General features: G+C 41.6%; 1 protein-coding gene across 3 annotated transcripts in view; it reads right to left on the minus strand.

Annotated features, from left to right (window-relative positions):
- LOC141085327 (sialic acid-binding Ig-like lectin 13) overlaps window positions 1-27,059 on the minus strand; it is a 186,398-nt gene that overhangs the window by 26,683 nt on the left and 132,656 nt on the right. For 2 of the 3 annotated variants that reach the window (XM_073570612.1, XM_073570611.1), the window contains exons 6-8: window positions 9,748-9,993; window positions 8,827-8,868; window positions 3,336-3,587 (exon numbers count right to left, since the gene is read on the minus strand). In XM_073570612.1, coding sequence (XP_073426713.1) covers window positions 3,336-3,587; window positions 8,827-8,868; window positions 9,748-9,993 — 540 coding nt within the window. The remainder of the gene's footprint in view (window positions 1-3,335; window positions 3,588-8,826; window positions 8,869-9,747; window positions 9,994-27,059) is intronic. The other variant, XM_073570613.1, reaches the window with a different exon arrangement.

Genomic DNA, 27,059 nt, shown 5'->3' on the forward strand with positions numbered 1-27,059 from the left:
GTTTTCCCACAAATGAAAGTTCATTTTAAAAATTGTCTGTGTCTGACCATGTACGGAGCATACATCTCCTGGGCAGGTGAAGAAGCAAAAGACAATACTGAAATTACAGCAGGGGATCACTTGTGAGGTAAAATATTTCACTGACTTTTTAAACATTTTACCTCACAAAAGGTATCCTCTGATCTCCTGCTGTAATGTCAGTATTGTCTTTTGCTTCCTCCTCTGCCCAGGAGCTGTGATATGTTCTGTACACGGTCAGACACTAGGGTGAGAGATACAGAGAATGGGGGAAACAGCTCAAACAGGACAGCACATGAGGAGAGAACACATCACAGGAAGGAGAGAGACAGCAGACAAGGGGGATAGCACATGAGGTAGACAGGTCAAAGAAGAGAGCACAGACGGGAGAAGACAGCACATTGGGAAAGAGAGAGTGGATAGTTGGGTGAGCACATGGGGGGAGAGATTCTCAATACTGCAAAGCCTGCCCCCATCGTGACATTACCGCCCTCCCGATGTGATAGCATCGGGCCTCCATCTAGTTATCTAATATTATCAAAACAAATATAAATTTTTGTATTTTGTAAGTTATCAGCACATCCATTACAGATTACTAGAGATATGGCTCCACCATTCTTTAGAATGAAAGATTTTGATCAGTTTCTTTTTGAGAACAGTATGAATCCAAGGAGTCAAACATCCAATTGTCAAAATGTTACTACAACTGTAGTCAAAATAAAATAACTATATATGAACAAATCTTTCTAAATTTGAATTTGCCAGCTTTGGCAAATATTTCCAAAAAAATTGCAAATAATCAATTTTCTGTAAGTCTCGAGTGTAGCAAAGACTTCAGTTGCCCTTAAAACAAATATATGATACTCTGGGGTTTCAAATGACTGTATCCATTCCAAGCTCTTGAATACCAAAATAATCTTAGTAATGTCCCAGTGATCTCATCATAGATTGCTATTGGTAAATTGATTTTAGCTGTTTATCACTGCTGTTTTGGAAGCTAGTCACTACTCGTGGACAAGTCTCAAAGCTGGGTAATCAAAAAGGTCCAAGGTCAAAAGCCAAGAGGGAATGTCAGAGAGAGGGATGATACAAAAGAATAGCCAGGTCATGGACCAGGGGTCCAATAAAGAAGGGTACATCATAGACAGAGGGATGATACAAACGAATAGTCAGGTGCCGGTCCAGTGATCAAAATACCAGGTAGGTAGCGGATCAAACAAATGGTCAAGACAAATGGATGGTCAGGACAAGGTCCAAGGTCAGGCAGCAGTAGGTCAGAGCACAGAGCAACAAGGCAAACATACACCAGTGAGCAAGAAGCTAAAATTGGCATTAGTCTGGGGTCAGGAGCTGGCTAAATAGCCAGGTAATTATCCAAAAAGAAGATATCTGGATGAAGCTAAGGCAACACCCTAACTCTGATTGGATGGCTAAACTGTCATTCAATACTTTCATAGCTCAGCATGCCCCATCATCCGATTAAGCAGTTGAACTAGCCATCAAATACTGACAACTCGGCACACCGCTGCTGTAGATTGAACAGCAGATAGTAATTCACTGCATTCAGACATTCACAAAGGTGGAATTGTGACAGCTGTTGTGAGTTCATTTTCCCCTTCACTATTGAGGTCTGATGAACTCCCTCTTCTGGTGAAGGAAGGTAGTGTGGCTGATTACAAAGCACCTGAGCTGAATGATGATGACTGGGTGACTGGGATTGCTGACTGGATATAAGGCAGCCGACGCCCTTCTGCCTTGCGGGTGATTACTCTGAGGGATTCTTGGAGACCAGTCTGATTCCTGCTCCTCAAAAGCTAAGTTTTCTGCTCTACTTTTTGCATTTGTGTTTTGGTTTTGTTTTCCCTTGTTTTTCTGGATTTCTGCCTTTCCCCGCTGGGTGAGCTGAATTCCTTTTTGCTCTGTCTTCAGATAATACCTGAGTACTGATATAGTCTTTTTGAAGCCTAGCATCTTCAGGGCCTTTTTCCCTATCAGTCTGTTGGCTCTTGTTTTTGAGAGGGTTTTGGCAGATTGCAGACAGCAGCTTTTCTATTCTGTCCTATTTAGTTAGCTTTGGCCCCATCATTTGCTCAGCCTATCTTTCTATCTGGTGAGTGTTTTTTCATCTTGCTTCACCGTCATATGTTGGGGGCTGCCTATTGCTTTGGGGTCTGCTCTGGGGCAGTTTAGATTTCCCTTTCTGTCTTTAGGCTATGTAGTTCTCCGGCTGTGATCGAGGGGTCTAGGGCACCGTAGGAACCCCCCACGGCTACTGCTAGTTGTTGTTGTTAGGTTCAGGGGTCTGCAATCCGATAGCTGCCAACTTCTCTGGTTTTCTGAACTTAGCTAGTATTTCTGTTTTTGCCTCCTACGGTGACTCATTCATAACAGACAGCTGTGCTTTCATACATTATCTGTCAAATTTAATCAGTGTTGTATGGCTTTCTTTCCTTATCTCTATTGCTAATTGGTGAGCTTTGACATCCTCTCACTATATTTCATATTCACTGCAAAAATATCTGCTGCACTCTCTGCCTTGGCTTTTGTGCTGGATATTATAGTCCTAACTAATTGGCTGTGCTATACCATGTGATATGACAGCTTCAGTTCATTAAGGGGAAATCTGCATGGCCACACTGCAGGTCACGTGAGCCTTCACTGGCTCATGAAATCTTTTTCTTTGTGAAAAATGGCAGTGGTTAATTTTATTTAATTCGTGTAAATCTAAATCAGAAATTATTTGAATTTGCTGGGTCCAGCAAATCTCCTAAAATTAAGCATAAATTTCATTCAAAATCAATTCAATTTTATCTAACAAGATCACTTTAAATCTATATATAACTATATAAAAACAATCAGAATAATTGCCAAGTACAAAAGAGTCAGTGGCTTTACTCTTTTCATGGAATAGAGCTAAATTGAGTAGGATTGGAAAGAAGACAATAGAGGTTAGAAAACGTTTCTGTCTTTCCCGCTCCACATGTGTTCCAGCTTGATAAAATTACAACCTGGGTTGTGTTTTTCACTTTGTCCACATATATATTGTTTGTGCTGTTGCCCGCCTGCCTGTTCAACAAAACCTAGCATGCCTCTACACATGATCTGTCTGACTATAATTCCTGTCCACTGTTTTGAATAAGAAACTTCAACTTCTCTACGTGTCCCTATACCAAATCTATTGGCTGACCCAGTGGGTCCATATCTATTTAATTTAATTGAATTAATATAACAGCCATAATAGCCGATTTAAAGAACCATTTAAGTCTACATTAGTCAATAGTATCATGATATCATAGAATTTCTTTCTCTTTACTTACTGGTCACTTTGATGATGATGGAGGAATTAGATATCCCATAAATATTTCTGGCCACACAAGTTAACTGTCCAGCATTACTGAGAGCTATTTTGTCAAAGGTGAGTAAACCATGGGCAGCAAAATACTTAGTATTATTTGAACCAGATACTATCCAAGACAGTGAAGCTTCCGGAAGGCTTTTTGCGGTGCAGACTAAAGTTGAAGTGGTGTCTTCCATGATGTATACCATGTGCTCCTCACCTATACTACAATCTGAGATTAAATAAAGAAAATGAATATGCATTTTTTGCCATTTTTGCTATTTCTTATTCTTATTCACTTGTTTAATTAAAAATGTTTTGTAGTTGGAAATAGTAGGTTATTAGAAAGAAAGTCTGCAATATAGCATCAGGTCAGGAGCCATATCAGATGATTCTACCTTTAGGTTACCTTATACTGTAAAAAGAGGTGTAACTTTAAACCAGTGCAAAAACTTTAACATCCCTACCACCACCATTTATAGTACTCATGGGGCAAACAGGCAATTTTGCCTCTTTAGCATTCAACCTAGGGGTGACTGTTACCTCTGCAGTCCCTATAGCTTTACCTTTATTTAATCATTTCCTCCTTTGAGAATACTAGTTTTAGAACAGAAGAACTATATGGTCAAAAGAATAATGGTATGAACCAATAATTGTAAGTCATTAAATACAAAGTTTATTGGTACAAAAAAGGAAGGGATAAAAGTACAGTACTAACAACATAAAGTGTGTACCTGCCAAATACACAGGTGGCCAATTAATGCTGACAAAATTCAAAGAAAGATTTATAGTAAGTGCAAAAAGACAAAGCAGTGAAAGATGGTGGTAATAAAAAATTCTGTAAAAATATTGAAGATAAATATGCATATAGTATAAGAATTTTTTTAAATATATGCGTAAAAGTATAAATACAGAAAATGCACTATACAGAATATGCTTATATGCATAAATAAGTAGGGACTGAGGTACATAAAGTTGTAAACCATGTATACACAATTTGTAAGTAAAGACAAATTGATGTCAAAGATACATATATAGAGATTATACAGGCACTGGAGCTAGATTGTGTATGTGTCCCTTTAAGAGTAAAAGATAAAGTGGAATGCCAGCATATCGTTGCACTACATGTGGGATAAAGGTAAAGTGCATATGCAGTAGATGTGGTAGATAGTGTTAGGGTTGAGGAACGCACTGAATACAAAATATAGGCAAGTGCGATCACAACCCGTGGTCCACCATGCAGAGATCGTATACTGCTGCTATACAACAACAGACAGCGTGTAGTAAACTGCTCGCTGGACACCGTTGGAGAACCACTGACCTGGTGTAATAGGAAGCGGGCTCTGTTACTGCACAGAGTCCGCAGAACCCGATGCTGGTGCCTGTTAAACCTCACAGGCTACGGCTAGAGGAGCACTAGCGTGAGGTCACAGGACACTGCTTCCGAGACACGAGAACAGTGCCCCTCTAGACCCAACAGCACCTGGAACCGCTACTGCATTGTCAGGGAAAGTCCCCCTGGAGCGCTGTGCCCTGTTAACCGTCACAGGGTGCAGCAGACATTAGACTACCGCTCTGAGCAAGTACTGCGTCTGCACTTGCGGTTGCCACTAACCAGCCTGAGCTTGGCGCTGGAAAGCACACTATCTGTACATGGCGCTGTACAGACGGATGCTGCTACACATGCAGTACTGTGATGCTTGTGCTGACTGGTGCCCACTGGCGCTAACGGATGAGAGAGCTGAATGCACTGTGGCGCTAGGCAGTACCAGTACTAGGTGCTGACTCTAACTCTTTGACCCTAACTCATACACAACCAAGGGAGGGAAGTCATAATGAGTCATTCACCTGTCTCATACATCCATCATCACACACACCACTATTACAATAAGAATTAATCTCTATCATAGTGTATGGCGGGGCAACCATTCGAGGCTTTTATAGCCACGACCTTCTGGGACCTTCCTGATGGTCCAATCAGAGCAGTAGCAGGACCTGAGCATGTGAACTTCGATCTCCAATGAGAGATTGTCCCACGGGCATGCTCAGTGGACCAAAAGGAGGACTTAGGTCCCTGGAGTAGTTCGCTGCTGACCAGCATGCGTTGCCTATAGCTAGACCAGAGGTGGCAGCAGCAACCAAACCCACAGTGCTAGTCTGAGCAGGGCGCCGGGATCGACGACCCCCCTGAGCAGCCTCCTCTGTGGCCGGAGAGGAATGGGAGACTGCAGAAGGCAAGGCTCGGGACTCCTCCTGTGCAGTGGCAGGAACCAGATGCCTAACAGATAGTAAGACCACAGTGGGTAGTTTATCTGCAGTGAGAAAGCAGATGTAGTGTTAACATATGAACCTAGACATAGTGCAGCAATGAGGTAAAGTGAAAGTGCAGAGTAGCAGATGCAGCCCCCTGACGAAGGACTCATTGTGCAATGTGCATCGGGGCACGTTCCTGCACTTACCGGTGTGACCATACAGGTAATCACTTCTTACATCAATTATGGCTGCTTCTGCTGCTCTGCACTTTCGCTTTACCTCGTTGCTGCACTATGTCTAGGTATTAATACTTTTACGCATATATTAAAAAATTCTTTTACTATATGCATATTTATCTTCAATATTTTTACAGCATTTTTTATTACCACCATCTTTCACTGCTATGTCTTTCTGCACATACTATAAATTTTTCTTTGTATTTTGTCAGCATTAGTAGGCCACCTGTGTATTTGGCAGGTACACTTATGTCGTTAGTACCGCACTTTTATCCCTTTCATTTTTTGTTTCAATAAACTTGGTATTTAATTACTTACAATCATTGGTTCGTACCATTATTCATTTGACCGTATAGTTTGGTTTTTCCTTCAGTATTGACATTCATGTTTCCGAATGGTCTTCCATTTCTTCCAAAAGCAAGCACACTAGTACATTCCCTTTTTTTCACTGTTGGACATCTTGCAAAAAAACATTAATATTCTTAATTGCTTTGCTCATTGTGTAATTTTTCTTAGTTTTAGAACAGGTAACATATTGCTACATGGGGGTATAAATAACATGAGAAGAAATATGCTCTACCAAGAAGATATGCCAAAGATCCAAGACTTTGAGAGACTCAAAACACATTTTAACCACTGAAAAAATATACATGGACCAAAGGCCAAAACTCAATTTTCCTTAACTCAACATTTTACGAATTTTAGTAAATAAAGTTTATGGTCTTTAAAACTAATCTGCCAATGCTAAACCTGTTTTTATAAAACAGTTAAACAACCATTGTTAAAATGACATTAGTAGTGCTAAAAATACAAGGCAAAGAAAAAAATAAAACTTACTGCTGTAATATAATTTACAAAAATAATTTCCAGTATAAAAACAATCTATGGTACAAAACTAATCTACAGCACAAAAAAAATCTAATATGCAAAATAAATTCACATCACAAAAATAAACAATTTACCTTAATAAAATGTATCAACAATACAAAATTATTTAAAACACAAATCTAATCTATAGCATAGAAATAATATAAATAGAAAACAGCACAAAAAGTAAAATAAATAATGAATCCATAGCTCGAGAAAATCTATAGCACAAAATTAAACTACAGCACAAATATGATCCAAAACAAATACATTTTTCGTCCGCACAAAATAATTTAACACACAAAACTACAGATCAAATATAACTTTAAAATACAAAATTATTCTACAACACAAAAAAACATAATTAATCTTTAGCATTAAAAAAATCTAAAAAACACAAAATAATCTACAGCATAAAATAATTTTATTTCTAAAACTACAGCACAAAATGAATGTTAAGCATAAAAGTAATTTAAAATATAAAGCTAATTTTCATAAATATATAATTTAGAGCACAAAACCTAAAAATACAATAAAAAATATATAGCACAAAAAATATTAATGCAAAATTTAATTTACAGCAAAAAAAAAAGGAAATTGCAAAACTAATCTTAGGGCATAAAACTAATTTAATACTAAAATCTACAGCACAAAAATTGTCTAAAACTATCTAGTTTACATGAAAAAAATCCTAAAACTACAGATCAAAATTTAATTAAACACAAAATTATTCTGCAGCATCAAAATAGTCTAAAATGCAAAAACTAATCTACACCACAAATACTAATCTCATTCACAAAAGTAATCTACCAAAACAAAATTATCTAAGGCTAATCTACAACATAAAGAAATTCTAAAACACAAAATTTGCCACGTAAATTGTTGAATTCAAAAACTAATCTTCAACACAAAAATAATTTAAATCACAAAATGACTATATGCACAAAACTAATCTTCAGCAGAAAAATTAAGTATTATACAAAATTACCCTAGCACAAAACTAATTTGCAGCATAAAAATTTCTAAAACAAAAAAACTTATTTAAATCTGATAAAAATCTAAAACAAAATAATTTAACATAAAAATGAATCTATAGCACAAAATTAAGATATAAAATATTAATCTACAACACAAAAATAATGCAACATTCTAAACTAACCTAATACAGAAAAATAACCACTATCATAAAACTAATCTACAACACAAGCACAATCTAAAACTCCCAACTAATCTGTATGAGAAAAATAATTGAAAGCAAAAAATCACTTAAACACTAAACTAATCCCCCAAAATAGCCTAAAATGCAAAACTAATCTTGAGCTCAAAATTAATCTAAAATCGAAAAAAAATATATAGCACAAATTAGTCTAAAATAAATCATCTATATCACAAAAATGATCTACAACACAAACAATTAATCTTCAACAGAAAATTATCTAAAACAAAAACTAATGTAGTTCATAAAAATAGACACAAGGCTAGTTCAATACATGACAATAATCTATAACATAAAAATGACCTACAACATGAAGGTAACCTATATTGCAAAAATTGCTTTACAGCACAATCCAAACTACAGTACAGATATAACTCAACATGTAAAACAATCTAAAGCACAAAAAATTACCAAAATTACTGTAAAAAAATGTAATTTATAATACAAAAATAAGCTCTAATACAAAATAAATCTGCAGAACAGAAATAATTTATAACACATACATAATTTAAAAGACAAATTTAATTTAAAACACAAAAAATTCAGCAGCTCAGAAATATCCAAGTAATTAATGAAGCATTTTGCATTTGATAATGTGGAAACGTTAATATCATACAGTGAAGTGTTTCTTTTAATGTTGGATAAAAATACATTAATTACCAAAAACGAAAATTCTGCAGAAGAAACATATTTTAGGGTACAAAAATAATCTTCAGCACAAAAAACTGAAACTCAAATGTAATCTACAACATGAAACCAATCAATCATAAAAATAATCTGTAACATAAAATTAATGTACAGTACCACTTAGAGGTAAAAATATCTAGCGTAATGATTTGCATTTTCTATTTGTGCATAGGTAGTACTACAACATAAAACAAGGAAAGACTTTGTTATACCTTGAGTCGTTGCACAGTTTATATTGGGTGTTCTTGGGGCATCTGAAAAAAATAATACATTTTATAAATAATTTCATTAATATAGATTTATACAATTACATTAATTGTAGAAATGTAAAAAAAAAAACCTTTCATAGTCAGCATGTTTGCTTAATAGGTTTCATGTGATTTACTCTACAGTAGGATTCCAAACAAATTTGACTCCTCTCTAATTGAATCATACAGTGATTTGCCCTCGTACCCAGCCAGTACTGCCTAAAGCGATCTGTAAAAATCGGCACGTTACTGCATTTGCTCATGTGCACATATCTCACCTTGTCTGTCACTTAGCAAGGAGACTTTCCTATACATATCTAAAGCGATGAATGGTATATCTAATTATTATTTTTATATGTCTGTCCATAAAAAAATAATCCTAAAATTGTCCAATCATGTCTTATTTTGATTAGAAAGTACGTCAGTTGAGTAATCTTATGTCATTACAAGGCAAAGTTATCAGAGTCATCTATTATTAGAGGGTGAAGACAGCAGAAAATTCTATTATTACTAGAGTGTGGGGTCATCAGAGCAGAGTTGTGCGTTATTACTACAGGGTGGAGTCATTTATTATAATGGGTAGGATCAGCAGAGTCATATATTACTACTTGAGGGTGGAGTCTGCAGAGTCATCTATTGTTATTATTATTATTATTAGAGGTTCGGGTCAGCAGAATGATCTGAGTAAACAATGGTCTTACACACTTTACTGTTCACATCCAGCCATTGCCGGCTCTCCTAGCAGCTGATCATTGAGGGTGCTGGTAGTTGCTCCCCCACTGATCTGATTTTGATGACTAATACAAAGAATTGGTCAGTAATAAACCTTTTTAAGCTTAAAGTCCAAATAGTTAATTATCTCTTAGATCATGGCAGTCCACTCACAGTAAACTGTTATATCGATGTTCTTTTCAGAGCTTCCAAGGTTATTCTTTCCTGTGCAAGAGTATTTTCCAGCATCATTAAGAGTAACATTGGTAAGATTGTAGATAATCCATTGTCTATTCATTGCTTCCTTTTTATCATTTCCCATAAACCAAGTAATTTCGGCTATAGGATTGCTGTCCACTGTGCAGTTTATCTGTGCACTGTCTCCTTCTTTAACAATAAAAGTATTATCTCCAAGACCACCTAAAAAAAAGAAACAATAAAACAATTGATGTCACAAATAGGAGAAAGATTTGATGGAATGTGCAAAATGAGCCATTTTGATGCAAAGAAGTAGAGTCACTACTAGTATCAATTCCTTTTGAGCACAGTCTATTGAAACCTTCTCTGTGAGAATCTCCCCATGAAAAAAAAAATGTAATTTTAGTGGCTGTATCAGATTCAATATACATTCCATTCACATTCCAAAATATTCTTCCTGGACAAAGTTGACCCATATCACTGTTGGACTAAGGCAATGGCAACACTTTCATCGTAGACACTATTTTTTGGAATACCATCACCAAAGACTTATATGTTTCAAAAAAAGAAGACAACCCCACGAATAAGTCATCTGGTCCATTGTCAGCCCATTTGTCCTATAAAAAGAGGAATTTGTCTTCATTATTTGATCATCTAGTAGACCAGTTCAACACTGATTAATAAGAAGGTGTTGGCAGCTGATTATTCAGGATACTCTCCAAGCCTGTGACAACAGAGTTTCTTTATTCAGGAACAAACAGGAACAATATACCTAATAGATCAGGAATAAATCTTTTGTGTGTCTATCTGTGCATCATCTACAGCAAGCTGCTTCTCTCATACACAGACACAGGAAAACAGGAAATACAGTCACATGCTCTCCGTGTGTGACCCTCTGGGAGTTTTTTTTGGTTCTAACTTTATGAACAGCCTGCAAATTTAGCACCTAAACACTCAGACAGAATGAAGTTGTTGCACCAAACATATTCCAACAGAAGGTCATTTACAAACTTCTAACAATAAACAATGCCACTTTTCTATGAATTTAGTTAAGGATGCCAACTTCTCACAAATTCTAATGAAAAGCACTTAACAGATTGCAATTCACACCACACCACAACTGCTTATTGTTATGTATCTACTTTATGTGCAGACAACATAAACGTCTCCCACCAGAGTATCACAAAACTAGTTTCTATATTTCATTACTTGTTTTCATTTTTCAAATTTGGACATTTTGTGCCACTTATTTAGAGATATGTCTAAGTAAGAGGAAAGGTGAGAAAGAATACAGCTTAAATGAAAACACAGCATGATGACAGAAAGAGTACGCCTATAGATATTTAGAGAACATATAAGGATACTCAAGTTGAGACTATACGTCCTACACAATCTAGAGGCAAGGATCTAGAGGACCACAAATTAAGAACTTTCATGCTATTTCTTTAATATGTCCCGATATGGTCAAGTTAGCCCTTTCAGAGAAATGAGGGAGACACAAAAGCGCAAATAGGGTCTTATCAAATGTTACACAGAGTTGCCCACCAAGAGAACTACTCACCTGGTGAGAGTGAAGGAAAGATATATATTAATGGCGGCTGCTGCAGATCCACAGGTCAGTGAAGGACCTTGTTGAAGCATACACTTAGGTAGGAAGGAAGGATCATCCCCGAACTGCCGCAAGAAGAATTCCAAATATTGTAGAGGTTTCAACGTGGTTTATTCAATGTGTTTCAGGGTTCAGGTGACCCCTTCATCAGGTCATACCATTTCTCTGATGACTTTTAATCTTGTCATGTGAACTTTCTGATGAGCCTGAACTTTGTCATTGGGTGTCATCTGATCCATTGGGCATCGTTTTCAAATGCTGATGTGTACTTAAACCTTGCATGCCTATGACTCTTGTACAATATTTGTGGTGCGACCTGATGAAGGGGTCACCTGAACCCTGAAATGCGTAGAATAAACCACATTGAAACCTCTACAACATTTGGAATTCTTCTTGCAGCAGCGTGCGGATGATCCTTCCTTCCTACCTAAGTGCAAGTTAGCCCTTTAGAATACCTGAGAATTCTCCCAGAATCAATCAATCAATATATATATATATACACAGTATATATATATATATATATATATATATATATATATATATATATAAACAGTGGGGAAAAAAAGTATTTAGTCAGTCAGCAATAGTGCAAGTTCCACCACTTAAAAAGATGAGAGGCGTCTGTAATTTACATCATAGGTAGACCTCAACTATGGGAGACAAACTGAGAAAAAAAAAATCCAGAAAATCACATTGTCTGTTTTTTTTTTCATTTTATTTGCATATTATGGTGGAAAATAAGTATTTGGTCAGAAACAAGCAATCAAGATTTCTGGCTCTCACAGACCTGTAACTTCTTCTTTAAGAGTCTCCTCTTTCCTCCACTCATTACCTGTAGTAATGGCACCTGTTTAAACTTATCAGTATAAAAAGACACCTGTGCACACCCTCAAACAGTCTGACTCCAAACTCCACTATGGTGAAGACCAAAGAGCTGTCAAAGGACACCAGAAACAAAATTGTAGCCCTGCACCAGGCTGGGAAGACTGAATCTGCAATAGCCAACCAGCTTGGAGTGAAGAAATCAACTGTGGGAGCAATAATTAGAAAATGTTAGACATACAAGACCACTGATAATCTCCCTCGATCTGGTGCTCCATGCAAAATCCCACCCCGTGGGGTCAGAATGATCACAAGAACGGTGAACAAAAATCCCAGAACCACGCGGGGGGACCTAGTGAATGAACTGCAGAGAGCTGGGACCAATGTAACAAGGCCTACCATAAGTAACACACTACGCCACCATGGACTCAGATCCTGCAGTGCCAGACGTGTCCCACTGCTTAAGCCTGTACATGTCCGGGCCCGTCTGAAGTTTGCTAGAGAGCATTTGGATGATCCAGAGGAGTTTTGGGAGAATGTCCTATGGTCTGATGAAACCAAACTGGAACTGTTTGGTAGAAACACAACTTGTCGTGTTTGGAGGAAAAAGAATACTGAGTTGCATCCATCAAACACCATACCTACTGTAAAGCATGGTGGTGGAAACATCATGCTTTGGGGCTGTTTCTCTGCAAAGGGGCCAGGACGACTGATCCGGGTACATGAAAGAATGAATGGGGCCATGTATCGTGAGATTTTGAGTGCAAACCTCTTTCCATCAGCAAGGGCATTGAAGATGAAACGTGGCTGGGTCTTTCAACATGACAATGATCCAAAGCACACCGCCAGGGCAACGAAGGAGTGACTTCGTAAGAAGCATTTCAAGGTCCTGGAGTGGCCTAGCCAGTCTCCAGATCTCAACCCTATAGAAAACCTTTGGAGGGAGTTGAAAGTCCGTGTTGCCAAGCGAAAAGCCAAAAACATCACTGCTCTAGAGGAGATCTGCATGGAGGAATGGGCCAACATACCAACAACAGTGTGTGGCAACCTTGTGAAGACTTACAGAAAACGTTTGACCTCTGTCATTGCCAACAAAGGATATATCACAAAGTATTGAGATGAAATTTTGTTTCTGACCAAATACTTATTTTCCACCATAATATGCAAATAAAATGAAAAAAAACAGACAATGTGATTTTCTGGATTTTTTTTTCTCAGTTTGTCTCCCATAGTTGAGGTCTACCTATGATGTAAATTACAGACGCCTCTCATCTTTTTAAGTGGTGGAACTTGCACTATTGCTGACTGACTAAATACTTTTTTTCCCCACTGTATATATATATATATATATATATATATATATATATATATATATATATATATATATAGGACCTCACCTCATGTTTGAATAAAACTTGCTCCAGGAGAAAGAACTGCAATCTGTTTGGGTGTGCCTGCACTGACATGCGTCAATGTCTGTTGAATGAGCTGTTTATTTGCTGTTATATCTTTACCCCAGAAGAGGCTATTTTTGGTTTTTAATCTGTTGGAGTTTTATCAAAGCAATAAAAGTGCAAATGTTTGGACTAAATGGCGTTGCCTAAATGAACGCTACCCACCTAATGTCTACCTGAGAGCATGAATCTCTACTATGTATAGTAATAGTTATAAAATGAACTTTTTAGGGAATTCTGAGGGTGAAAAAATCAGCATGGTCTTCCTGATGCATATTCTGAAGAGTTGCATAGAGCCCCATAGACCTGAAGGATCCTGAGAGATTGTTCTTAGAATCATAGAATGTTAGAGTTGAAATGACCTCCGGGTCATCGGGTCCAACCCCCTGCTCAATCCAGGACTCACTGAACTATCTCAGACAGATGTCTGTCCAGCCTGTGTGAAGACTTACATTGATGGAGAACTCGCCTACCTCTCATAGCAGTTCCACTCACTGATCACCCGCCCTCTCAAAAAGTTTTTTCTAATATCTGATCTGTATCTTCTCCCTTTCAGTTTAACTCCATTGTTTCTCGCGTTTCCATGTGCAAATGAGAATAATAATGATCCCTCTGCACTGTGACATCCTTTCTCTACTCTTAACTTTCTTTTTTGCAAGCTAAACATTCCCAGATCCTTTAATCATTCTGCATAGGACATACTTTGCAGTCCGCTCACTTTCCTGGTAGCTTTTTTTCTGAACTTGCTCCACTTTCTTATTGCCTTTTTAAATGTGGTGCCCAGAACTGGCCACATTATTCCAGATGAGGCCTGACCAAGGAGCAATAGAGGGGGATAATTACTTTGCGTGACCTAGACTCTATGCTTCTGTTAATACATCCTAGAATTGCCTTTGCCTTTTTTGCTGCTGCATCACACTGTTGACTCATGTGCAGTCAGTGATCTATTAGTATACCCAAGTATTTTTCACACGTGCTGTTATTTAGTTCTATTCCTCCCATTCCATAGATGTAATTTTCATTTTTCTTTCCCAGATTTAGAATCTTGCATTTCTCCCTGTTAAATACCATTCTATTAGTCGCCGCACATTGTTCAAGCATACTTAGATCCTTCAGAATCCTTTCTCTGTCTTCTCTAGTGTTAGCTATCCCTCCTAGTTTTGCATCGGCTGCAAATTTGATCCATTTTCCTTCAGTTTCCTTATCTAGATCATTTATAGAAATGTTGAACAACACTGTGGCCAGGACAGAGCCTTGTGGTCCCCACTTGAAATATTCTTCCTTTGACATTTAACAGGGAAAGTAGCTAAAATCAAAATAGTTTCCCTGAAATGGCCAATCAATACAGGGGAAATATAGTATCACAGTATTATAGTGCCATCTATAATAATAAATGCCCTAACCAGCTTCCGGTTGTAACAACTTCCGTCCAGTTGTAACCGGTGACGTCACCACACACACACACGCACGTTAACCCTCAACACACCACACCGCCTCAACACACACTCCTCTCACCTTTCACCTCCACTCATGTCTACTCACTCTTTCACTCCACATACGTTCCTGTCTCTCACTCCGTTTCTCATACTCACACCGTCATCGTCGCTGCCCCGACATCTTCCTCCGCCGCCGCGATCCAGGATCCAGACGTTCTCCAGGCCGCCGACATGTTCTTGCGGGACGCCATCTTGGATTTCGTGAAATCCCGCGATATTTAAGATGGCGTCGCCGCCACAACATGTCGCTGGCGTGGACGACATCGGGATCCAAAAAGATGGCGTCGGCGAAATCTCGCGAGATTACGCCGACGCCATTTTGGATCCCGATGTCGCCCATGCCAGCGACATGTTGTTGCGGCGACGCCATCTTGAATATCGCGGGACTTCACGAAATCCAAGATGGCGTCCCGCAAGAACATGTCGCTGGCGTGGGCGACATCGGGATCCAAAATGGCGTCGGCGTAATCTCGCGAGATTTCGCCGACGCCATCTTTTTGGATCCCGATGTCGTCCACGCCAGCGACATGTTGTTGCGGCGACGCCATCTTAAATATCGCGGGATTTCACGAAATCCAAGATGGCGTCCCGCAAGAACATGTCGGTGGCCTGGAGAACGTCTGGATCCTGGATCGCGGCGGCGGAGGAAGATGTCAGGGCAGCGACGATGACGGTGTGAGTATGAGAAACGGAGTGAGAGAAAGGAACGTATGTGGAGTGAAAGAGTGAGTGGACATGAGTGGAGGTGAAAGGTGAGAGGAGTGTGTGTTGAGGCGGTGTGGTGTGTTGAGGGTTAACATGGCAAGAGGTGTTAACGACGTCGGCGAAATCTCGCGAGATTTCGCCAACGCCATCTTGCATTCGTGAAATTGCGTCATTTACCTCACGCCGATTTGCTGTGCGGACGCTTGGCATTGCCTGTACCACCATGACTACTGCTGCCTTGGTCCTATGCCTGTTTACTGCCGGTGTCTAATTACTGGACCAATTTGCCTGTACTGCCATAACTACTGCTGCCTTGCTCCTCTGCCGGTGTCTAATTACAGGGCTAATTTGCCTCTACCGCCATAACTACTGCTGCCTTGCTCCTCTGCCGGTGTCTAATTTACAGGGCCAATTTGCCTCTACCGCCATAACTACTGCTGCCTTGCTCCTCTGCCGGTGTCTAATTACAGGGCTAATTTGCCTCTACCGCCATAACTACTGCTGCCTTGCTCCTCTGCCGGTGTCTAATTACAGGGCCAATTTGCCTATACCGCCATAACTACTGCCTTTGTCCTCTGCCGGTGTCTAATTACAGGGCCAATTTGCCTATACTGCCATAACTACTGCTGCCTTGCTCCTCTGCCGGTGTCTAATTACAGGGCCAATTTGCCTCTACCGCCATAACTACTGCTGCCTTGCTCCTCTGCCAGTGTCTAACTACAGGGCCAATTTGCCACTACCACTTCATAACTACTGCTGGGCAATTACAGGGTCAATTAGTATCTGTTTACTCTACAATACTCCAGGACGCCTTCTTCACTGCCAGATAACTGCCAAATAGACTCCTTTACCTGTGCCAACATGAGTCATAACAAAAAGTATGCCAATGCCAGTGAAAGGAAAGCAGCTTTAGCACTACGACAAAAACAACGCTGTGCTAATGAGACTCCTGAGGAAAAACACCATCGCCTTGAGAAGATTAAGGCTTATAAACGCCGTCGCCTCACACACGAATCCCCTAACTCTAAATCCATAAGATTGGCTGAAGAAGCCTCTGCATGCCGTCACCGCCGACAACAGACGGCCTCTTCCTCATCATTATTATTAGACTCACAACAGGATGCTTCCACATCAGCATGTGGAACAATTTACTGCTACACTTCATCCAATATGCCGTTCACTGACATAACTAATCAGCAATCTGTTTCTGCCCTATCAATACCACCATTCAATACCGATGCACAGTATGCCAATGCCAGTGAAAGGAAAGCAGCTTTAGCACTACGACAAAAACAACGCCGTGCTAATGAGACTCCTGAGGAAAAACAGCATCGACTTGACAAGATTAAGGCTTATAAACACCGTCGTCTCACACACGAATCCCCTAACTCTAAATCTATTACATTGGCTGAAGAAGCCTCTACACGTCATCACCGCCAACAACAGACGGCTTCTTCCTCATCATTATTAGTAGACTCACAACAGGATGCTTCCACATCAGCATGTGGAACAAGGTACTACCACACTTCATCCTATATGCCGTTCACTGACATAACTAATCAGCAATCTGTTTCTGCCCTATCAATACCACCATTAGTCAATACCAACGCACAGTTTCTTCACATACAAGCTGCAGTTAGCCCGCAGAAAGTGCACCCAAGACAAATATACGTTGGTCTCAAAACTAGGCTCACCCCATCGGTTGGACATGCACTTCTACTACAACCTCACATTTTCACTAATGATGAAAATAGTATTACCGAACACAGCTGTGGTGACATGATCCATGTATGTGAGCATTGCGAAGCTTTGCATTTTGTAGCAGAGATACCTTCTGATAACAACTTTACGCTCTGCTGTCAGAAGGGTAAAGTCCATGTACCCATACTACAATATCCTGATGTCTTTACACGTTTGCTGAAAGGGCAAAGTGAATTTAGCAAAAATTTCATGGATAATATTCGAAGTATTAACAGTTCCTTTGCTTTTGCCTCCATGGGTGCAAATATTTCACCACCTCCTGGATATGGCCCATACTGTTTCCACATACATGGCCAGATCTATCATAGAACTGGAACACTACATCCCTCAGATGACCAGCAACGTGCATTTGCCCAACTTTACATTCTCGATACCACTACCGCAAACGAACAACGCTTACGATGTAAAGAAAATCAAAAATGTCATCCTACATTGATGAACATTATTGCCCTTCAAATCCAAACTATTAATCCTTTTGTGGAAGCTTATCAAATGTTACGTGATGTGGAAGAACAAGAAAAAATTAAATCTCTACAAAACGGAACTGTCATGCCAGACATCACTATGGCTATTAAACAAGATCGTACTCAAGACCCTCGACGCTACAATAATCCCACTGTCAGTGAAGTAGCAGTCGTGTTTCAAAATGACAATGGTGAGCCACCTTTCAATAGAGACATATTAATTCATTTAAAACCTGATCCCCATAACCCTTTAGCTCCAAAAACACAACAAATTAGTATTCTCCATAGCAATTTGGATGCCCTCCTCTATCCAATATTTTTCCCTTATGGAGACCAAGGATGGCATGATGGACTCAAACAACAAGGCAAAAGTTCGAGGAGGATCACTCAACTCCAATACTATTGCTATATGTTATCTGTCAGAAATTACTTTAATCCACTCCTCAATGGTGGTAAGCTAACACAGCAATATTTAGTAGATGCTTATGTCAAAATCGAAGCTAATCGCCTACATTACATCCGCAAACACCAAAAAGATTTAAAAGTGGAGGATTACTGCCTCCTTCAAGAACATCTACTCAAAAAATCGATTCAAAAGGGCATCCCTATTGGGAAAACCGTCATTTTACCATCTTCTTTTGAAGGCAGTCCAAGAAACATGCAGCAGCGCTACCAGGATGCTATGGCTATTGTTACAAAGTATGGTCGACCAGATCTATTTATCACCATGACATGTAATCCTAAGTGGAATGAGATTACTACACATTTAGAACCGTGGCAGCGTGTTGAACACAGACCAGACTTGGTTGCACGTGTCTTTAAAATTAAACTGGAATCCCTCTTAAAAGACATTAGCAGTGGATTATTTGGAAACGTCACTGCAATGGTCCATGTCATTGAATTTCAGAAGCGTGGTGTAACGTCCGTCTGCGGTTCTGGGCTGCAGCCAGGCAACACCCCGAGAAACACTGATACCCTTTACCCCTATACAGGGATCTGGATTTACAACAGAGCCCAGGGGGTACTGTCTGAATAGGAGCAGCGGCCAGAGCAGGACGGTCATCAGAGTGAAGTACAAAAACGGCAGGCAATAGCAGAGTCAATTTCAGGCCAAGGTCAGAGTCAAAAACCAGGAGGGCGGCAGAGGTACAGAATCGTTAGGAAGTAGCAGAGTCAGAATATCCAGGCCAAGGTCACAAACCAGGAGAGTAGCAGAAGTACAGAATCGTCAGGCAAAAGAGGGGTCAGAAATCCAGGCTGAGGTCAGAGTCAAACAGAAATCAATCACTAAGTAACACACAGGGGAACCAAGAATATATCCGGCGGTTTGCAAGACCAGTCCCAAGGTATTTGAGGGATCAGGTCATCCCTCACAGGTTCCTGGACTGGTGATGTCATTAGGGCCGCCCCCAGGACCAGGCCAGATGGAGTTGCAGTAACCCCCTGATGACTGACAGAGGCGGAGCCTGCGCCCACCAGATGCCTGCGCAGGAGCCACTTCTCTGTCACCACCATAACTCACGGGCGGACCACGGCGCCTCCCAGTGGCCGAGGCAGGAACAGCCGTCCCCGAGTCTGACAGTGAAGTGGCGGTCTGGCGCCTCCTAGTTGCCGTGACCGGAACAGCAGGCCTCGAATCCAACGGTGACGTGACAGACCGGCGCCTCCTAGTGGCTAAAGCTGGGACCATAGGCCCTGAGTCTGATGGCGACGTAATAGAACCACGGCACCTCCCAGTGGCCGAGGCAGGAACAGCCGTCCCCGAGTCTGACGGCGAAGTGGCAGCCCGGCGCCTCCTAGTGGCTGCGACCGGAACAGCAGGCCCCAAATCTGACGGAGACGTGACAGTACCCCCCTTCCAAGAGGGGCCTCCGGACCCTCAAAACCTGGTTTGTCAGGGTGAAGGAGGTGAAACCTTCTAATTAGTGCTTTTGCATGGATGTCCCGCGCAGGGACCCAGGACCTCTCCTCCGGGCCGTAGCCCCTCCAGTGTACCAGATACTGTACGGACCCTCTTACAAGGCGGGAGTCAAGGACACCCTGGACTTCATACTCCAAGGACCCTCCGACCGAAACGGGAGGAGGAGGGGACGGGACAGGGTGAATTGGGGAGCGATACAACTTGAGGAGAGACTTGTGGAAGACATTGGGTAATTTGAAAGACTGAGGGAGTTTTAAACGGAAGGCCACCGGGTTAATCACCTCTATAATCTCGTATGGACCAATAAATCTGGGACCCAGTTTGGCAGACGGTACTTTAAGCTTGATGTTTTTGGTGGAGAGCCAAACCTTGTCTCCAACTCCCAGGTGAGGTCCTTTGGATCGCCGTTTGTTCGCTGCCGAGGTCTGTCTAACCCGGGCCCCTTTCAAGTTAGAGTTTACCTCAGACCAAATGGTTTTTAAACGATGTATATTTTTCTCTACCCCAGGAAGCTCCGACATTCTGGCCGAGAATGAGCCAAAGCGTGGATGCAGCCCGTGGTTGCAGAAAAAGGGGGTAGACTTAATGGAGTCCTGATACTGATTGTTTAGGGCAAACTCGGCTAGTGGCAGATGTTCTGCCCAATCGGACTGGTGTTCTGAGATGTAGCAACGAAGGTATTGCTCCAGAGCCTGGTTGACACGTTCGGTTTGCCCATTGGTTTCAGGGTGGTAAGCCGAGGAAAAAGATAGCTCAATACCAATGCGTTTACAGAACGCCCTCCAGAACTTTGACACGAATTGGGTACCCCTGTCAGACACAATATTGACCGGGGCACCATGTAAACGTACCACATGTACAATAAACAGTTTACTCAACGTTTCCGAGTTAGGTAACCCCGACAGGGGGACAAAATGACATTGTTTACTGAACCTGTCCACCACCACCCAGATACACGTCTTTCCATCTGAGGACGGTAGGTCCGTAATGAAGTCCATGGAGATGTGGGTCCATGGACTCTCGGGGTGGGCAAGGACTGGAGCCAGCCGGCAGGGCGAGTATGGGAGGACTTGGCGCGGGCACAGACCTCACATGCTAAGACATATTCTTTGCAGTCCTTAACCACCGTCGGCCACCAAAAATTCCTAGTTATCAATCTGGCGGTATTATTGAGACCAGGATGGCCTGCCAAGACAGAGTCATGTGATTCTCTAAGCACTTGTAGGCGAAATGCAGGCGGAACGAACAATTTGTTGGGTGGCGTAGTGTCAGGGGCTTGTTCTGGGGATTTACGGATCTCCTCCAGAAGGTCCAATGACACTGCGGACACAATGATCCCAGTGGCCAATATCGGAACTGGTTCACAGTCCTCGGCTTGTGAGGGGCAGAAACTGCGAGAGAGGGCATCGGCCCTCACATTTTTTGTACCAGGGCGGAAGGTGATTATAAAATTAAACCTAGAGAAAAACAATGCCCACCTTGCTTGTCTAGGATTTAACCTTTTTGCTGATTCTAGGTATGTCAGGTTCTTATGATCGGTAATTACCGTGATCTTGTGTTTGGCGCCCTCGAGGAAGTGACGCCATTCCTCGAAGGCCCATTTAATTGCCAATAGTTCCCGATTCCCAATATCATAGTTTTTCTCCGTGGGAGAGAATTTGCGGGAAAAAAACGCACATGGACGAAGCTGAGTGAGGGATGTAGTGCCTTGTGATAGCACTGCTCCCACTCCGACTTCAGAGGCATCCACCTCCACAATAAATGGACGGTCCAGATCCGGCTGAACCAAAACTGGGTTGGCCACAAAACTCTCTTTTAACGTAGAAAACGCCTGAATTGCCTCAGGATTCCAGTTGGCCACGTCCGCCCCTTTCCGGGTCAGATCCGTGAGTGGCTTGGCAATCTCTGAGAAACCTCTAATAAACTTGCGGTAATAATTAGAGAACCCCAAAAATCGCTGCAGCGCTTTCAGCGATTTTGGTTGCACCCAAGCCTTAATAGGCTGGACCTTGGCAGGATCCATGCGGAAGCCTTTACCTGAAACCATGTATCCTAAAAACTGTACCTCCTCAGCAAAAAATACACATTTCTTCAGTTTAGCAAACAAGGAGTGTTCACGTAGTCTTTGTAGCATAGAACAGACGTGTTGAGAGTGTGTCACAGGGTCAGCAGAGTAAATCAGAATGTCATCTAAATACACCACGACATACACCCCACAAATGTCTCTAAAAATATCATTAACAAAGTGCTGAAATACGGCAGGTGCGTTGCTGAGTCCGAACGGCATAACCAGGTACTCAAAATGGCCAAGGGGTGTATTGAAGGCCGTTTTCCACTCATCTCCCTTTCTTATGCGGACCAGATTATATGCCCCCCGGAGGTCAAGTTTAGTAAACCAACGGGCTCCTGTTAGCTGATTAAAAAGATCAGGGATGAGTGGAAGCGGATACTGGTTTTTTATAGTGATTGCATTCAACTCCCGATAATCAATGCAGGGTCTGAGACCACCATCTTTCTTCTCCACAAAGAAGAACCCGGCCCCAACTGGAGAAATGGACGGTCTGATAAACCCTTTTCTTAGGCTATGTGCAATATAGTCATTCATGGCCTGACGCTCTGGGCCAGAGAGATTATATATTTTTCCCTTAGGGAGACGGGCATCCGGAATCAGATCAATAGGGCAATCATACTCTCTGTGAGGGGGTAGCTTTTCAGATTCTACAATAGAAAAGACATCCTCAAAATCTCTGAAAGCAAACGGTATGTGGGGGGTTTTAACCTTAACTTGGTTTACTGCCAAGGACATGCAATTTCTCTGACACTGTGGGCTCCAGCGTACAACGTCACCCAAGTGCCAGTCGATGACAGGATTGTGCTGGCGTAGCCATGGCATACCCAGAATAACTGCAGAGGTTAAATTGTCCATCACAAAAAATGACACCAGCTCAGTGTGTAAGGCTCCCACAGACATAGCAACCTTGGCAGTAACAAACTTAACCCCCTCCTGAATAATGGACGTGCCATTAATAGCCGTGGTTTTAATAGGGGCATTAAGTTTTAGTAGGGTTACACCCAGATTCCTAGCAGTCAAGGAATCCATAAAATTTCCTTCAGAGCCACTATCCACATACGCGTTTAAACACAGCGATTTCTGACCACATGAAACTGAAATGGGTAATAAAACTTTAGCCGCATCTGCGGGCAATACCTGAGCCCCTGGGCAACCATAGCCAGAGTAGTTGCCCAGAGGTCGACGTGCCAGGAGCATGGATCTCTGAGGTGCAGCTCTCTCCCTGAAGACTCCAGACTGCCGCATAGTTGTCCAAGAAAATGAGAGAGATCTTCCAGGCTGTGCACTGCAACAGGTGTTCAGGCTAAAAATCAGCTCAGTCAGAAGAAGAAAAAAAAAAAGTTCAGGGAGACTGCTTTTGTATATGTTGGGTATATACACAAGAAGCAGTTAATTTTATGGCCGGATATAATGTAACGTCCGTCTGCGGTTCTGGGCTGCAGCCAGGCAACACCCCGAGAAACACTGATACCCTTTACCCCTATACAGGGATCTGGATTTACAACAGAGCCCAGGGGGTACTGTCTGAATAGGAGCAGCGGCCAGAGCAGGACGGTCGTCAGAGTGAAGTACAAAAACGGCAGGCAATAGCAGAGTCAATTTCAGGCCAAGGTCAGAGTCAAAAACCAGGAGGGCGGCAGAGGTACAGAATCGTTAGGAAGTAGCAGAGTCAGAATATCCAGGCCAAGGTCACAAACCAGGAGAGTAGCAGAAGTACAGAATCGTCAGGCAAAAGAGGGGTCAGAAATCCAGGCTGAGGTCAGAGTCAAACAGAAATCAATCACTAAGTAACACACAGGGGAACCAAGAATATATCCGGCGGTTTGCAAGACCAGTCCCAAGGTATTTGAGGGATCAGGTCATCCCTCACAGGTTCCTGGACTGGTGATGTCATTAGGGCCGCCCCCAGGACCAGGCCAGATGGAGTTGCAGTAACCCCCTGATGACTGACAGAGGGGCGGAGCCTGCGCCCACCAGATGCCTGCGCAGGAGCCACTTCTCTGTCACCACCATAACTCACGGGCGGACCACGGCGCCTCCCAGTGGCCGAGGCAGGAACAGCAGTCCCCGAGTCTGACAGTGAAGTGGCGGTCTGTCGCCTCCTAGTGGCCGTGACCGGAACAGCAGGCCTCGAATCCAACGGTGACGTGACAGACCGGCGCCTCCTAGTGGCTAAAGCTGGGACCATAGGCCCTGAGTCTGATGGCGACGTAATAGAACCACGGCACCTCCCAGTGGCCGAGGCAGGAACAGCCATCCCCGAGTCTGACGGCGAAGTGGCGGCCCGGCGCCTCCTAGTGGCTGCGACCGGAACAGCAGGCCCCAAATCTGACGGAGACGTGACACGTGGTCTCCCACACGCTCATATTTTAATTATTCTTGACAGCCTGTCTAAATTACGGACTGAGGCGGACATAGACAATATAGTCTGGGCTGAAATACCTGATGAAACAATCTACCCTCAGCTCCATAACATTGATCTTCAACACATGATTCATGGTCCCTGTGGAGAACACAATCCTAATTCTCCCTGTATGGATCTTGGGAAGTGTAGCAAAGGTTTCCCAAAACAAAACCAACCATATACCATCAAAGAAAAGGATGGCTATCACACTTACCGCAGACCCATTGGCAAAACATATGAACACCATTCTAAGATGATTGACAATTCATGGGTAGTTCCATATAACCCATTTTTACTCACCAAATACAAGTGCCATATTAATGTAGAAATATGTGCTTCCATTCAAAGTGTAAAATATTTATTTAAATACGTTTACAAAGGACATGACAAAGCCAACCTTGAAATTTCCCAAAATAACATCCAACATGATGAAACACACCAATTTACGGATACCAGATATGTTAGTGCACCTGAGGCTGCATGGCGGATATTTGCTTTTCCTATGCATAAACAATCTCATGCCATCATTCGCCTAGCCGTACATCTGCCTAATTCTCAACCACTCTATTTTCATGAGAATGACTCTGCAGACAACATCCATCAAAAGCTCAATTCCAATTCTACACTTATGGCGTATTTCAACCTTAATAAGATCGACCACAATGCACATAACTATTTCTACCGCGAAATTCCAGAACACGACGTTTGGAAACAAGGCACATGGGAACAAAGAAAACGAGGGGGTCTCACAGTTATTGGAAGAATGTACACTGTTAGTGTGAAAGACCAAGAACGCTATTATTTACGTTTGTTGTTACTGCATGTAAAAGCTGCTACCAGTTTTGACAGCATTAAAACCGTCAATGGAGTTATGCATGAAACCTTTAAGGATGCTGCGTTAGCACTTGGATTATTATTCGATGATAGCATCTGGAGACATACTTTAACAGATGCTTGCATTCTTAACATGCCTTCCCAACTTAGAGACATGTTTGCTTATATCTGTATTTTTGGCCCCCCAGTAATCCACTTGAATTGTGGAATGAATTTAAGGACCATTTTTTACAAGACTATTGTCATACATACCACAGCAACACTGAAGAGTGTATCGATTGTGAAGGATATGCTATGAAAGATGTCCAAGATGTCCTCATAGTCCATGGAAAAACTTTTGCTGATTATAATTTACCACGCCCAGCAAAAAATATTAAACAACTCCTTAAACAATATGATAAGGATTATGAGTTAAAAAAAGCTGCAGAGATGAAAGAAACTCTAAATCAGGAGCAACTTTTTGCCTATGATGTCATTACTGAAGCTTTACAAAATAGCAGTTTAATACCAAAGTGCTTTTTTCTCGATGGACCTGGTGGCAGTGGAAAGACCTACCTATACCATCTACTTACACATCATTTAAGAGGACAAGGAGAAATTGTGTCACCTGCAGCAACTACAGGAATAGCATCTTACTTGATACAAGGAGGCCGAACAATCCACTCTCTATATGGCATACCTATTCCGATCAACGAAACATCTGTTTCCAGGATTAAAAACGATACAAATGCAGGAAAACATTTACAGAGTACAAAACTTTTTATTATTGATGAGTGCACTATGGTCCAAAAACATGCATTGAATGTGATAGATAGACTTCTACGTGACATCATGACAACAAATGTTGCTGAAAAAAATAAAACACCATTTGGAGGTAAAGTTATTGTTCTTGGAGGAGACTTCAGACAATGTCTTCCCGTCATCGCTCATGGAACAAGAATAGACATTGTAGATTCCTGCATTAAATATTCAGAACATTGGCAACATTTTACCAGACTACCGCTAATCAACAACATGCGCTCCACTGATCCTGAATACAGCACTTGGTTGCTTAAACTTGGAAATGGTGAGCTGTCTAATGAACATAACCTTGGAGAGGATGTCATTGAAATTCCTCCAGACATGCTTTGCACTGGCTCTATAGTAACCGAGATCTTTGGAGACCATATTTGCATTGATGTTAATGACCAACAAAGCCTCGACACTGCTGCATCACATGCTATACTATGTCCGAAAAATGATGACGTCGATTTTCTGAACTGTAAAGTAATGGATCGCATCAGTGGTGATTATACTGTATATACAAGCGATGATTCTGTCCATGCTGATGAGGCAGAGGAATGTGAAAACTACCCAGTTGAATTTTTAAACTCTCTGACACCATCAGGAATGCCATCACATCTCTTAAAACTTAAAATTGGCACCATTGTGATGCTATTAAGAAACCTAAACACCAAGAAAGGTCTCTGCAATGGCACTCGCCTCATTGTCATTGCCTTACTCCGCAACATCATACAGGCTAAAGTGATTACTGGCTCAGCTGAAGGAGACATTGTGTTTATTCCACGCATCGATTTGTGTCCTTCAGAAACTGAGTTACCTTTTAAATTAAAACGTCGACAGTTTCCTCTAAAACCTGCTTTTGCTATGACCATTAACAAATCCCAAGGACAGACCCTCAATCGAGTTGGCATTTTTTTGCCCGAACCTGTATTTGCCCATGGACAATTGTATGTTGCATTCTCCC

The sequence above is a fragment of the Dendrobates tinctorius genome, unplaced genomic scaffold (genome assembly GCF_039654945.1).
Source record: "Dendrobates tinctorius isolate UK_male_01 unplaced genomic scaffold, ASM3965494v1 ptg000028l, whole genome shotgun sequence".
NCBI lineage: Eukaryota > Metazoa > Chordata > Amphibia > Anura > Dendrobatidae > Dendrobates > Dendrobates tinctorius.